The 15,024-nt window shown below is 66.4% G+C and overlaps 1 protein-coding gene across 1 annotated transcript; it reads right to left on the bottom strand.

The window, feature by feature from the left end:
* Window positions 1-1,076: 1,076 nt before the first annotated feature.
* On the bottom strand, window positions 1,077-14,793 carry BESB_064680 (uncharacterized protein; the record flags this gene model as incomplete). The annotated part of the gene is made up of 2 exons (XM_029364863.1): window positions 1,077-2,241; window positions 2,525-14,793. The coding sequence occupies 2 exons, from the start codon at window positions 14,791-14,793 to the stop codon at window positions 1,077-1,079; spliced, it is 13,434 nt and encodes a 4,477-aa protein (XP_029218446.1).
* Between the last annotated feature and the right edge of the window lie 231 nt (window positions 14,794-15,024).

Below are 15,024 nucleotides of genomic sequence, written 5' to 3'. Positions count from 1 at the left end.
AGCCCGCCTCGCGTATCCCTTCTCCGCTCGCGCTTCAAGTCTTCCACTCGTCCTGCTCTTCGCCCCTGCGTGAGCATAAAGGCCTACATTTACCCCTCTACGTGTATCTATGTCCGTCTATACATATAAATATCTGTATGAATATGCATGATTCACTGCATGAGTATTAATAAATATGTGGACAGGGGTGCGCCAACCTCTTGGTTTCCGGCGCGTTCAGTGTGAGGCTGACGGCTGTCGCGGCCTCTTGGACTTCCCTTTAACTTCCACTCTCCATTATTATCTTTGCTTGTGCATGTATAATGCATGCACGTATGTGCACATCTATAATTATGTAGTTAAATAGGCAAACATGCAGCTATCTGTGTTAAAGTATATATGCACACTCGCTCTCTCCGGATAGGCGCAACATCAAGCATGTAAAAGGATGCATTCTGCCTCGTGTTCGCCCGGTTGTCTGTGTCTTGCCTACGATCCGCTCGCACTCGAATTGCGTCATTAGTCGCAGGCGAGCAGCGAAGTGGAAAACGCAAAAAAAAGACGCCGCACACAGCTCGGAGGCTTCACGCCTTCTGCACATTCATAGGAAAAGGTTGAAAAATATGTCCAGAAGACATAGAGAAGTCCTCTCAAAAACACCCACACGCCAGATTCAGCTCAGTCAAACGTGGCGGATGTCTCCGCCCGTGAACCACGAAAACCCGCGCGGAGTGCACCAAGCAGACAGCAGGTCATGCCGACCCTCCATGCGCCATCTCGCTCCTCAAAAGACGCAAAAATATAGACATAACAGGACCCTTACAGAGCTTCTTGCTGCTCTCGTACCTCCCTTTCACTCTCGCGTTTCTTTTTTTCTCCGGTGTCACCCCCGCAACTTGTTCCTCTCCCACCTGCATGTGCATACACCAAAGCATACCTATAAATTTATGTATTTATATTTAAGTTTATTCTCAAATAATTTTTTTCGTATGTCTACGCCTATATCTGGACAGGCTTGCATCTGGGTGTCCAGAGGGGCCTGTCGGGGGTTATTTTCGCCCACGCCTCGCGGGCTACTTTCGCCCAGTCGGCTCAGTCTACAGTCCCTCTTTGTCGGCTGCTTGTGCGGTCAACCGCTTTCTCTTTTTCTCGCCGTCGGTCGCTCCGGCGCGTGCGGCGCGTCCTTCGCCGCCTCGTTTCTCGCGGTGGAGCGCCAGCAGGAGCTTGCCAAGTCTGTGGGCGGCGTAGGACGAGCAGACATCCTCCCACGACCAGTTTTCCTTCTGCTTCAAAGTGAAGAGATGCTGGAACAGAATCCCCGTCCGCCCCCAGAGCAGCCGCTCGTTCTTGCTCAAAACATGCGCCTCCTGCGCGCATATCGAGCGAGTAACCTCGTCGCCGGCAGCCAACATCGCGCTCCACGGCGCCGAGGCGCCTCCTCTCGCGACCAGCGAAGCAGGCTTGAGCAGCGAACTCTCACCCGGCGGCGACGCGCCTCCTACCTCGCCACGCGCTTCGCTTCCGCCTGCGGCGCGCGCGTCGGTCTCGGGCCCTTCCTCCGAGCCGCGGCGGCCGCTCGCCTCCACCCGGGCGCCTCCGCTCAGGTTCTGCCTCTTCGCGTCCGCGGCCTCGTCGTCCCGCACCGCGCCCGCCTCGCCGCTGGCGCCGCGCGCGGCGCAGCCCCGCGCGGCGGCCGCCGCGAGCGCCGCGGAGAAGGACGCCGAGAGACCGTGGAGCGCCCCGGTGAACCAGGCGTGCGGACGCCGAGAGACAGCCCCGTAGCCTCTGTAGAAGCCGCCGTCGCCGCACCCCGCCTCCCCGCGCGAAGGCGCGGCCGCAGAGACAGCGGAGACAGTGGGGACAGTGGAGACAGTGGAGACAGGGGCAAGAAAAGGGGCGCGCGACTTTTGGAGCGCAGTGGAAGGGGCGATGTGGGGATTTGGGCCGCGCGGCGGGACGTTGTAGCGCAGGCGCTTGTTGCGGCCGCGTAGATGCTCGGCGGGCAGGTGGAAGTTCGCGAAGCCAGGCAGGGCGTCGATGAGGTCAAACACGAGGCGCGCGGACGCGCGCGACCCCGCCGCGCCCGAAGAGGCAAACCAGACGTGTCCGAGAGCCTCGGCCGGCAGCGGGCGATCCGGCGCGTGATAGGACAAGAGCGAGGCGAGTAAGTGCCAGAACGCAGGCGAGAGCGACGACGCCGGCGACGACGACGCCGAGCCGATCGCGCTGTCACGCTGCAGACGCGAGATCCGCTCGGGGAGCCTAAAAACGAGGCAACGGACATGAAAACATGATGACACAGTAAGACGCACTGCGCACAGCCCTCCCCTGGACGCCTTCGCGTCCGGCTAGTCCGCTGCCCCTGCGGCCTCCAAGGAGCTTACCTGCCTCCCCTCCCTTCCCCCCCGCTCACCACGAAGTCCCCTGACGTGGACACTTCTGCGTATGTGTGCATATGCTTCTTTGTGCGCTGCAACCGCGATGCACGCAGGAGTGTGTGTCTTTCTCCATTCTGGTGCGTTTTTCCTTCTTGTCAGGCGCTTACTCGCAGTCGCACGTCCAGGCGGTTTGTCTGGCGACGACCCAGTTCCAGGCCATTCTGTGCAGTTGCTTGCGATCCTCGGCGTCGAGTGCTTCGGGCGCGCGGCCGAGCCACTGCCGCGCATGCGTCTCGCCCTTCTTCTCGAGTCTGCGCTGCTCGTCTTCGTTCCGCACGCGGAAGAGGCCGTGCCCAATCGCCTGGCAGAGCATCTTCGAGGCGACCCAGAAGCCGCCGAACTCTGCGTGGCGCGCGGCCCAGACTGCGACGAACGAAGGCACCGGCAGGACCGCCGACACCGGGGCCGCGAACGCCTCGAAAAACTCTTCCTCCTCGCGCTCCGAGCCCCGCGCAGCCGGCGAACACGACGACGCAGCCGGAGACCCCCGTGCCACCCGCCCAGACGCAGCCGCCGGAGTCGCAGGCGGCGGCGTCGCAGACGGCGGCGACCTGGGAGATGGCGACGTGGGAGAGGGCGAGAGAGGAGACGAAGGCTCGGGCTGCGAGCGGGTCTTGCAGGCGCGAGTCGGCGTCGCGCGCAGCGGCTTCGCAGCAGCGGTCGAGTGCGCGGCCTGTCCTCGCGCGTGCGCCGTCCGCTTCGGAGTCGGCGACAGTTTCTTCTGCAGGTCCTCCTCTCGCGACTTGCGTATCTGCGCGCGCGTCAGTCTCCGATGCGGCGAGGAGCTCGGCGTGTCCTGCGCATCTTTCGGCGCGTCCTCGGACTCCGCAGCCGCGCCCGGCTTTTTCTTCTTCGACTGCCGCCCCCCCAGCTCCTCGGCCTCGCGCTGTAGGACCCGCGGGCTGCGTCGCGGCTTCTCCGCAGGACTCTCCGCCGCCTTCTCTTCCAGCGAGCTGCGCACGCGAACGCGGCTCGCCACGCCTTCATCGTCCTTCATGCCTGCCGCCGCCGGTTGCAGGCGCTTGGCCTCTAGCGCGTCTCCGGCATCGCCAAGACGTTTCTGCGGCGCGTCGCCCGGCGCCTCCGCGAGGACCGATGGAGACTCGCCTTCGGCGCATCGCTTCCTGTCGAGTCTCCGTCGCTCCTCGTGGAGGCGCAGCAGCAGCGCGCGGGCCCGCCGCTCGGCCTCCTCGAAGTGCGCGCTCCCCTCGGGGGTCGCGCAAAGACAGGGCGGGCGGCCACCGGCGCCGGAGGCCTGCGGTGAGCTCGTCGCCGCGAGAAACGCAGGCGGGCAGCAGCACCCGCCGCCCTTCGCGAGCTCCGCCAGAGTCACGCCGAAGCTCCAGGCGTCCGCGTGCTTCGTAATGGGGAGCGACGCGCGCGCGGCAAGCGTTTGGTCCGCTCTGCGCGTCTCGGCGGCTCCACTCTCCGCCTTTGCTTCGCGACGCCGCGCTGCAAGCACATCCGCGGTCCGTCCTCCTCCGCCTTGGCTGGCGTCCTCGCCTCGTCGCTCCATCGACTTGCTCGACGCGACCTGCGCAAATTTCCGCTCGCCCTCGACGACGGAGCCCTGAGATCCCTGAGGCGCTGCTCGCGGCCGGCTGGCGGTATTCTGCTTTACGTTCTCCTTCTCGTCTTCCTCCTTCGCCGTCGCGGCGGCGCTTGCGCGTCCGCTGCGCGCACGCGGTGCGCCCCCCTCGTCTGCGGCGGCCGCTGGGTCGAGCTCCTCCCCTTCCTCTGCGCGCTTCCGCTTCTTCTCGCCGCCTGGCTGCGCGGCTTCGCAATCTCCCAACTGCGTCTCGCGGGCGCTGCTCTCCGAGGCCCGACCCTCCTCCCTCGCTCTGCAGGCGCGGTGCGAAGAGCGCCGCAGCGCCAGTGGCGCGGCGGACGTCGCGAACGAGGTGGAGGCGAGCGACGAGAAGGACGACCCCCCCGAGGAGACGGGCTTGCGCGCGGCCTGAGCCGAAGAAGAGGAAGACGATGAGAACGGCAGGAGACCCTGATGCTTCTTCAGCTGCCGTAGCCACGCGCGCTCTCTCTGACGCGCGGAGCACTCCTTCTTCAGCGTCGCGGTTGTGACGCCGCTGCGACTCACGCTGCCCAAGAGCGAAGACTTGCGCGACGAGGCAGACGAGAGGAAGGGCAGCGACGACGACGACGAGGAAGACGCTGGGCACGAAGACACCGACCCGCCCGCCCTGCGGCTGAGCAGGGACCTTGAAGAGCCTGTCTCTTCGCCGCCTGGCTGCTGGGCGTCGGTGACTTCTCCTCGCGTCTCGGCCTCGTCGTTCCTTTTCTCGCCCGCGCCGTCGCCTCCCTCTCGCGGGACCTGGCTCCGCGCGACCTTCCGCGCCTGCGCGTCCTCTTGCTCGCCGTCGCTCTCGGGCTTTCTCCGCGCCAGGAGCCCGGCGTCCGCGAGCAGCTTTCGGCGCTTATGTTCGGCCTCGCCGCGAGTCCGCGTGTCCGCGTCTCTGCGGGGTGTCTCCTCCCTGCGGCTGCGGTTGCTGCCCTCGCGCGCAGGCGGCGCGCCGGCGCGGATGCCCGCGGCGAGCGACGCGGCGGAGGGGAGGGAGAGGGAGAGCGAGGCAGACGGCAGGTCGCGGAGTCTCCCGAGTTTGTCGAAGCGCAGAGCTTCAGGGGCGTTCGTATACGTCGTGCCTTGGTTGTACGTGTTGAGTTGCCGCTGCGTCTGCAGCATCCACTGCTGCTTCTTCTCCTCGCGGCCGGCAGTCCACGGCGTCGAGGAGGCAAAGTGGTCAGACGGGTGGAGCACGAGGGACGAGCCAAAATCAGCCAGCACCAGGTGCCAGCGCAGCGGCGAGAAGATACTCTTCTCGTCGCAGAAGACCAAGATATTCGACACCTTGATGTCTACGATCCGCGCGACGTCCGCCTCGCAGCAGCACTGCAGAAAGGCGCCGCCGCTCAGCAGCTGCGCAAAGAGGAACTTCATCTCGAACTCCGTCAGCCCCGGAGAGCCCAGCGCCCGCCACACCGACGCCGAAGGCGCCGAGGCGAGAGGGCTGGGCGACAGGGACGCGAGCTCTTCTCTCTCGCCCTCTGACGCAGCGTTGCCCGTCTGCGCCTCCAGAGGCTCGTCGCGCATGGCCTCGGCGGCCGGGGCTCGCTCGCCTGCGTCGCCCTCGCCTTCGAGTCCGTCTGCGCCTCGCTCGTTCTTCCGCAGCCGCTCGTGCTCCCACGCGAGAAGCAGCTTTACCTTCGCTCTGCGAAGGATCAACCGCTTGAGCATCACCATCAAATCGCCTCGCGCACGGTGCATAAGCAGCTGAAACTGCCGCAGCGACGAGCCGCCGCCCTGCGCAGGCGGCCTCTCGCCGCGCTTCTCTTCGCGTCGCCGCCGTTCCTCCGCTTCTGCGCGCTCCCTCGCCGCCGCGAGCTTCTCTCTCTCTTGGCCGTTCGAGGCGCCGCCCATGCCTGTCCTCGCCTCTCGAGCCTCGCCTTCGTCGCCCGCGCGCCGTGTTGGAGGCGTGTTGTCGTCCGGTTTGTTCTCCGCGGCGGCTGCGCGCGGCTGCTCGGTGGCGAGGGCCTTGCCGCTCGCCGTCGCGGGTCGAGGGAGCCCGAAGGGTGATGCGAACAGCGGCTTAAAGGAACGCGTCGCCAGGGGGCGTATCACGTGGGAGTTGTGATGCCGCATAAAGGCCTCTTCGCGGAGGAACTGGAAAGGCGCGGCGGACTGTGCCTTGTACTCCTTGATCGCCAGCGGCACAGCGCGAGCCGATGCGCAGGCGCACGCGAGGAGAGAGGAGGAGGGGGAGGACGCCGGCGCCAGCGGCGTGCCGCTCTCCGCGGCGGCAGAGCCTTGCGCGGGGCGGAGTGTCTCCTTCGTTCCCTCCCTCTCGAGTTCGCGCTGGAGGTCTGCATCGCACTTGGCGCAGCAGAAGGCGGGCTGCAGGGCGCGGCGCCAGCGCGCGCGGAAGACGTTTCCGAACGTCCCCCGGCCGAGCTGCGCGTCGCGCGAACTCTCCACGAAGCCGACATGATCCCACCAGGCCGCGGTCCACTGAACTTTCCGCGCCTCACGGCGCTTCAGACTCTCGCCCAGAAGCGCCGGCGAACACACAGAAGAGGAACAAGAGGAGGAAGAAAAAGACACCGCGTTCGCCGCGCGAGCCGCTGGACGGGCGACGGGCAGGTCCTCGCCGCGAGTCTCTTCGCGCTGGGATTCCCCGCACGGGGGTGCTTCGCAGAGTTCGACGACCAGGGCCTGCTCGCTTTTGGCCTCGGGCGCGGGCTGTGGACTCTTCGCATTTGTCTCTCTTCGATTCGGCAGGTCTTTGAGGTCACGGCTCTCCCTGTCGACAGCAGCTTTTCCCTCCCCCTCGGCCTCCCCTCCTCTCTCGCCGTCAGACGTTTGTTCCTGTCCCTCTGTAGGTTCGCCTTCAGTCTGGGACCGCTTTGCCGTCTGCCCTCGGCTGGGACCTTCTTCTCTCCCGACTTCGCCTTCTTCTCCGGTGAGCCCGCGGCTCGCGGCCCGCGCTTGCTCCTTTTTCAGCTTCTTTTCCTTCTTTTTCTTCCCGTTCTCTTCGCCCGCCGCACTGCCTTCTTCAGTTCGGTCGTCCCTGACCGGCTTACTCTGCGCCGCTGCGGCCGACTCCTTCTTCACGTCCGCATCCCTCTCCGCCTTTTCTTTCGCCTCCTCCCCTTGCTCTGCGTCAACCGGGGTAGCCTCGTGCAGCTCCAGCTCGGCTCGCGCTCGCCGCTCGTCTCTCTGCTTCGCCTTCTTCTCCTTTTTTTGTTTCTTTCGGGCGGCTTCTTCTGGGGCCTCTGTCTCCACGTCGGCGGTGAGGTCGACGACGAAGGAGGCGCTCCTCACGTCTTCCTCACTCAGCCTCGAGGTCGGCGCCTCTTGTCCCGCGCGCGCGTCTCCAACTCCCCCTTCAGTCTGCTGTCGTTCCGCCTTCCTCCGCTTCGCCATCTTCCTCGGCTTCTGCGTCGTTCCTTCGTCCTCAGCCTCACCCTGAGCCTTTCTCTCAGCCTCTCCAGCCTGCGCGGGCTTCGCCGCGGTCGCTGCCTCTTCGCTTTCCTGCCTCGGCTCGCTCGCGTTCTTTTCTTCTTCCGCCGCGCCGCGCGCCGCCTGCTGCGCAGCTGAGGCTCCCGAGCGAACGCTTGGAGTTGTCTTGCTCTCTTCTTTTCCGTCGCACGACGGAGATGATACAGAAGCGGAAGCAAACGCTGGAGGCGGAGGCAAAGCTGACAACGACGGTGAGACACACAACGGCATGCGCGCTGTCTCTCTCTCTTCACGGCAGGTCGAGGAAGAATCAGCAGCAGCGAGAAGCGGAGACGCCCGAACAGAAGGCGAAGCAGATAAAGGAGACACAGGGAGGGACGTCTCGCGGGTCTTCTTTCTATTGCGGCACCCTATCTTTGCACTCTCGCCGGCGCGCTCGACGGCGTCTGTGTTCAACGCGTCGCTTTCCGCGTCCTCTCGCTCTTTCTTTGCGCTTCCCAAGTCCTCTCCTTGCCTCGCTTCATTTCCGTTTCCACCCGCCTCCTGGTGTGCGCTCTCTCCCTCTGCCGCCGATTTTTTCACATTTTTCTGCGCCTCTGCATCGCTTGGGGCCGCCGCTTGAGGCACGTCCGCTCCCGTTGGGGCAGACTCGACTTCGTCGCGTCTCACCCTGGGCTCCGCCGCGTCAGCTGCACTGCGCAGTTCGCTCTCCTCGCCTGCCTCATGCATCTCCCCGGCAGGTCTCTGTCGGTCTTCCGCGCGCTCTGCGAGCCTCTCGGCGTCTTGCTTCGGGCACGCTCGAAAGCTGTTCCCCGCCCTCTCGGCTTTCTCAGAGTCTGCCTCCAGCGTCTCCTCGGCAACTGCGTCGTCGCCTCGCTGGCTTCCGCCTCTCTTGTCGTCTCGCTCTGCGGGCGCCGAGGCCTCTTCTTCAGCCGCAGTCGGTCGCTCAGTCGCGCGCGCGCGTCTCTTCGCGCTTAAGCTCTCTCCCCTCTCTTCTGCCATCACCTCCCTCTCCAGCATTGCGGCCTTGGCGCGTTTCTGCTTCTGCGGCTCCGCGCCTTCATGAATCGGTCTCGGAGTCTCACTCTGCTCGAGGGGGCGCTTTGTGCGCTTCTCGGTACCCCTCTTTTTCAACGTTTCCCTCAATTTCACTTCACTCATTGTCGCGCCTTCGCGTCTACTGTCGTCTTCCGTCTCATCGTCGTCGCAGGGCAGAGTCTTGGCTCTTCGCTCCGCTGCGGCTTCCTCGCTCCCCACGTCTCCGCCAGCCTCTGTCGAACTGTCTTCCACTCGTCTCGGCTTCGCCTCTCTCTCCAGCGCAGCCTTCGCGTCGCGGGCGCGTTCCTCCTCCTCTCGCGTCCACGTTTCTGAGGCGAGCCGAGTCTCTTCTTCCCCGCTGTCAGGCTCTTCTTCAGCCGCCCGGCGCTCGCGACCCGCGGCCGCGGCTCCCGGTCTCTCTGTCTCCGAAGGCTCCCGTCTGTCTCGCAGGCGTGGCTGTCCCGCCCCCCGCGCCCGCGACCGGCGCAGGGCCGCGACCGCCGCGGCTGCAGCCGCCTTGACGGATCTCTGCAGGCAGGGCGAAGAAAGGGAAGACGAGGTCTGCAGCGTGGAGGCGAAGGAGGTCCTCGGAGAGCTCGAGGGTGCAGGCGAAGCGGCCAGCGAAGCAGGGAGCGAAGAGGAAAAAGACGAAAAGGCGGAGGGTGACGAGGTGGAGGGTGACGAGGCGGAGGATGACGAGGTGGAGGCTGACGAGGTGGAGGGTGACGAGGCGGAGGATGACGAGGCGGAGGAGGAGACGCGCGAGAGGCACACACTCGAGGCCTCCGCGGCGCCGCCAGGGCTCGCGGCCGCGGGAGGGAACGACGTGCGAGGCGGCAGCGAGCGCGCCGGCGATGAGAGCGAGAAACGCGAGGACGTGAGGGAGGAAAGCGCCTCCGGCGTCTGCTTCTCTTCCGCCGTTCGCGCCTCCAGCGAAGAAAACCAGACACTCTCCGCGCCCGACGGCTCACTACTACTCGCCTCGCGCCCGCGCGGCTTCCCCTTGAGCCCCGTCGTTGGCGACGTGAACGCCGGGAGGGACGAGTCGGCGGCGGAGGACGAGGGCGACAGCGAAGCGAGGCTCCTCGCGTCTTGTCGCGTCGTGCCTCGGAACGCCGCAAGCCGAATCGCCTCGTGTGGGAGGCTGCTGCACAGCACGGGACAAGACAACGAGCCCGCCGTCGAGTCGAGAGAGCCAGGCGCGCGATTCTCCTCGAGAGAGCCAGGCGCGCGATTCTCCTCTCGCTCGCTCTCGTCGCTCTCCCTTTCGCCCTGCGGCTCGGAGTCGCATCGCCTGCCGCCGCGCTCACCGCTCCGCGCCTCCTCCTGCGCGGCTCCTCTGTCGCCCCCCCTACCCGAGTCGGCCGCCTCTTCGCCCTCTCCAGAGGGCCCTGCAGCGGCGCCACCGCTCTCTGCGGAGTCGGGTTTCGCGGCTTCTTTCTTCTCCTCCTTGCCCGTCTTCCGCTCGCGCGCGAGCGGGGGGCGCGCCTCAGCGGCCGCCGCCGAGGCGCGAGGAAGAGCCCAGGCGCACGGGGCGGCGAAGCTTGCAGCGGAGGGCGAGGAAGAAAACGCACCCGCGGCCGCGCCCTTCGTCTCCTGCGCAGCTTTCTTTTCTCCGCGTTGCCAGCCCGAAGCAGACGCGGGAGGGCACGCCGCGGCGACGCAGACCGGGGAGAGAGCTGAGAAGGCGGAGGCAGCGCCCGGCGACGCCCGCGCCGAGAAGGACAGAAAGGGCGAGGGAGACGAAAAAGAGGCCGAGGTCGAAACGTCGGGAGACTGACGCGGCGACGAGAGGCAGACAGAGGCAGGCGATGCAGCAGAGAGCTCGCTGCGGCTCGAGGGCGACGACGGCGCAGAAGAAAAGGGAGAGGAGCAACTGGACTCAGACGAAGAGGAAGAAGAGAAAGAACAACACGAAGAAGCAGGAGAGGAAGACGAACAGCAGGAGTCTGACGGCGCACATTTCGCGCGCTCTTTCCTCTGCAGCTGGCTCAAGGAAGGGCGCGTGCGAGAAGCCGCCTGCGCGAGGCTGCCGTCTTCCGGAGTTCCGCGCACGAGGGCGCCGAAAGGAGGAGGAAAGGGCGAGTCTGGCGCGTCCGCCGACCCAAAGGAAGTGGCGTGCGCTCTCGGCAGTCTCTCGCTTCTTTTGCGGGCCTGCAAGACCCGCACACGGTCTTTCTCCTCCGCTTTTCCGCTCGGCGCCTGCGAGCGCCTCTCGCCCGTCGCGGCGCAGCCAGGAGAGGCACGCAAGGAGGAGCCGAGATCCGCGTCGGCAGGCAACACTGAGGGCGGTGAGGAGGGAAAGAGAGGCGAGGCGCGCGGCGCTCGCGAAGCCGACGCGGACGACCACGCACTGGGACCCGAAGACGCCGCACCGAGGGCAGTCGCGCCCTGTGGAGCAAGCCGGCGCGACAACGGCGAAGCCACACCGGAGGAAGGGAGAGAAGAAAGCTCCTCAGCCGGCTGCAGAGGATCTGAATGTACCTGTGCGGGCCTCTGCGGCGTGTCTGGTTGACGGCGCGTCTCGCGCGTCTGCGCTTCGAGCGAGCTGTGAGACGATGCACAAGACGACGCGCAGGGCGAAACGAAGGCAGACGACGAAGCAGCAGAAACTGGGGCGGCGGAGGGGCTGTGCGACGAGGCCGACGCGACCGCGTGAGCTGATGCAGGACAAACAGGCGAGAGAGACTCGGCTGACGGTGAGGCCAACGCAGACGAGGCGTCCAGCCGCGCAGCAGGCGCCTCTGCAGCGCGAGACCCAGCGGCTGGCCTCGTCGAGGCACACGAGTCAAAAGGACGGGAGGCTGCGTCTGCTCGCCTCAGCCGCCAGTCAGGAGGAGGCACGTCGCCCGCAAGCGACAAAGCGGCCGCTGCGGACGCCGGAGACGACTCTTCATTCGCTGCCTGCCGCCAACGATTCGAGGATGGCGCCATCCCGCAACCGGCGCTGCGTTCGGGGCCAGCGGGCTTTCCCCTTCCGCTGTTTCTGTGCTCGCGGCTCTTTCTGTGCCGCTCGCGCCGCCCGCAGACGTCGCGCTCGTTGCCGGGTCGCGGCGGCCGCTTCGGCGTCTCGTCCTCCTGTCTCTCCCGTCTCTTTCGTCTCTCTTCTTTTCGCCGCCTCCTTTCCTCCTCGTCCTCTCTCTCGCGTGCTCCGCTCGCTCTGCCGCCTGTCACCTCGCCCCCCCGGGGCGTCTGGCGCGCGTGCTTCTTCCGGTCTTCTCTCTTCTCGCTGCCAGCGTCGCCGCCGTCTCCCGCTTCGCGCGCTCGCTCCTTCTTCTCTTTATGCTTCTTCGCGCGCTCGTCCTCTGGTGAGGACTCGGCCGCGCGCGGCTTCGCGTCCACAGGGAGCTCGAAGGCGAAGTCCTCATCCTCGTCAATCTCTCCTTCTTCCTTCTCGTCGTCTATCCAGGAGTGCGAGCATCTCGCGAACCGGAAGTGGCGATTCGAGTCCTGAGGAAGGCCGCGTTTTGGAGACGCAAAAACCGACGCGCTGCTGCGGCCGCTCTCCGCGGCAACCTCTCTCTCCTTCGCCTCCTTCGCCTCCTTCGCCTCCTTCGCCTCCTTCGCCTCTTCTCTCTCTCTCTTCTTGTCTTCGCGGCGCCTGTGAATCTTCTTCCGCTCGCGCTCTAGATCTCGCGCGCCGTCGCCTCGTCGCTGTTTCGCTTTCTCTCCTCTGCGCGCGAGCGCATACGGCGAGTCGCCCACGCTGAGCCACGGGCGCAGCGGGGCGGAGAAGGGCGAAGAAAACGGGGAGAGAAAGGCTGGCGACGCGGAATCTGAAGCCGACGCGGAAGCAGACGCAGGCGACGCAAACGCCTGCGAGACCGACAACGGCGCGCAATCCGGAGGAGTCAACGAAGAAGACGAATACGAGGAGGAAGAAGAGAAAGATCGGGGAGAAGAGAAGGGTGCACCCGAGGCGTGTGTCGCGAGCGCCGCGTGGGCTCCGGGCGGCCGGGAAAAGGCGGAAGAAGCAGAACCCGAAGAGGCCCCCAAACTCGACGACTGTCTGTCTCTGTCTGCGGAAGCGAGCGCCGAAGGCGCCGAACGCGGCACGGGAGAGGGGCGAGAAGAGAGAGAAGAAAGCGGCGACGTGGAAGTTTCCACTCCAGCGCCAGAGCGCCGAGGAGCGGGATATGACGAGACTCTTGACGCCGTGGCGGCGACATCCCTGGCGCCAGATGTAGGTGCGGAAGACTGCGGAGGAAAGGGCGACTCGCCTCGCTTGGTCAGCTTCTTTTCGTCTCTTTCTGGTTTGCGCGAATGTCTCTCTGAGTCTCTGCTGCTGTCTTTTGAAGTGCGCTTCTCTCTCTGCGTCTTGTCTCGACTCGTCCGGGGCGAGTTGTGTTGCGCCTCCGTCTTCTCTTTGCTACTCTCGTTCTCCCTCTCCGCGCGACTTTCCCTCCTCTTTTCGCGGCGCTTGCTCGCCTCGCGCTCGCTTCGCTTCTCCTCTTTCTTCCTCTGTTTTCGCGCGCGCTCCTTCTCCTTCTTGCGCGCGTCCTTGTTCTCCTCCTCTGTCGGCAGACCTCTCTCTCGGTGTCTCTCCTCCTTCTCCCGCTCGCTTTTCGGCGCAGCCCGCCGTCGCTCCCCGGGCGAGGTAGACCGCGAAGAGAGCGAAGAGGCGCGCAGCAAAAACGCGGCGGAAGAAGACGAGGGAACACACGAAGGAGACGACAGTGCAGACGAGGAGTGCGCAGAGGGTGCCACCCACGCGAGGGGTGACAACCCCACGGAAGACGGCGTCTCCTTCTGTCGCTCCAGCGAGACGCCGACGCGAGCGAGGGAGAGAATCGACGGCGTCTTCGCCTCTTTCTCCGAAGGAACGGCGGGAACGGGCGCTGCACCATGTGAGGAAGCCGCGAGAGGCTTCTCAGCGACGCGCGACGCCGAGGAGGGGGCGCAGACGCCCGACGACAGAGAGGAACTCACGCCCGCCAGCGGCGCGCGCTCCCAGGCCGAGGCCGCACACGGCTGAGAACCTGATTTGGGCAGCGGCGGCGCCGAGGGCGAAGCAACCGAGGCGAAGGGCGGCGCGCCGTAGGACGCGCGACGCCGAAGCTCGCCACAAGACACTCCCGACGAGACGAGCGTAGTCACCGCGGGCGGAGGAGGCGAACTCTGCGCGCTCGACGAGAGACTCGCCCTCGCCGACTCCTCGCACCCCGACGGCGCGGAGACAGATGCCGGCGCGGAGACAGATGCCGGCGCGGAGATACATGCCGGCGCGGAGATACATGCCGGCGCGGAGATACATGCCGGCGCGGAGGGCCTCGCTGTGGTGTGCTGCCCGAAGCGCTTCCGCGGGTTGACAATGAGAAAACCGTCCTTCCCCTCTGCCTGCTGGCTCCCCGCGCGGCTGCGCTGACTGTGGCGCGCCTCACGAGAGAGACGCGGGCAGGGGAAGGCGCCCCCGATCGCGGGAGACGCGCGAGAGAGCGGCGTGGAAGACGCGGAGGCAGAGGCGGAGGCGGCGCGCGAACTCGAGAGAGGCAGCGGCGACGCCGCAGGGTGATCACAGGCGACCGAAGCCGCAGAAGGCGAAGAAGGAGGGGAGGACGCTGCGAACGGCGTCGCCGAGGCAACCGGCGCCGGCGCCGGCAGACGCGCCCAGGGATCTCCAGCATCGAGCTGCGTCCGCTGGGTCGCCTCGCTGTCTGCTTGTGACGCCTCCTCTCTCCCCTCTGGTTGTTTCTCGCTCGCCGCGGCGTCCGCGCCTGAGGCTGCAGGCGACGACGCGAAGGCCGAAGCTGCGCCGCCAGGCCACGGACTGATGGAGTCGCGTTTCTTCTCCTTGCGCGGTTTGCGCCGCGGATCTTCGTACTTTTTCACTTCCTTCTTCGCTTCCTCCTTCTTGGCCTCCGGCGCCGTCAACGGCCGCGGCGGACGGAAGCGGGGGTCGCCGCCGCCGCTGCTCCCTCCGCCTCGCTCCGCGGCGTTCGCACCGCGTGCGTCGTTTTGGTCTGCGAAGCTAGGGCGGCGCGTGCAGGGCGCGGCGAAGGCCGTGGCGGGGAGTGGTGGGACGAAGGGCAGCGGCGGATAGAACGGTGAAGGGTACGGAAAGGCGCCGGCGGGGGGGGCGGGCACAAAGGCAGGCAGCGGAAAGAAGTTCGCGGCGGCGGCGGAGGTCGCGGGGAAGGGGATGAACGGCGGGGGGAAGATACAGGCGCCGCCGCGGAGCCGCGCACTCTCTCTCTCCTGTCGGCTGCGCCTCTCGTCGCGGGCGTGGACGGCTGCTGCCGGCGTCTCGGAGCGCGCCAGAGGACCTCGCGGCGACGGAAAGGGACAGTTCACCGCGGTCTCGCCGCGCGGGCGATCCGCGCTCGCGCGCCCCTGCCGTGCCGCCCGCCCCTCGTGGAATTCCAGCATCGTCCCCAGCCGCTACTTCATTCTGCGCCCTGCAAACAAGTCGAGAAAGCGCCCAGCCGAGACGCGAGAGGAGACGGAGAGACAGAGACTCTGCGGGCGCCCTCGCTAGACTCACAGACGCGCGCAGCGGCACCCGTCGTTCAGAAGATGGCCTTCCGTCGCGTCTTCGCCTCAGTGCTCATAGTGCGGCGAGCCTTTGTGAGAAGCTGCAAAGCGAAGGGGGTGCGTGAA

This window comes from Besnoitia besnoiti, chromosome VI (assembly GCF_002563875.1).
Source record: "Besnoitia besnoiti strain Bb-Ger1 chromosome VI, whole genome shotgun sequence".
Taxonomy (NCBI): domain Eukaryota; phylum Apicomplexa; class Conoidasida; order Eucoccidiorida; family Sarcocystidae; genus Besnoitia; species Besnoitia besnoiti.
Note: the sequence above shows the minus strand (reverse complement) of the source record. Positions and strands in the feature narration are given on the sequence as shown.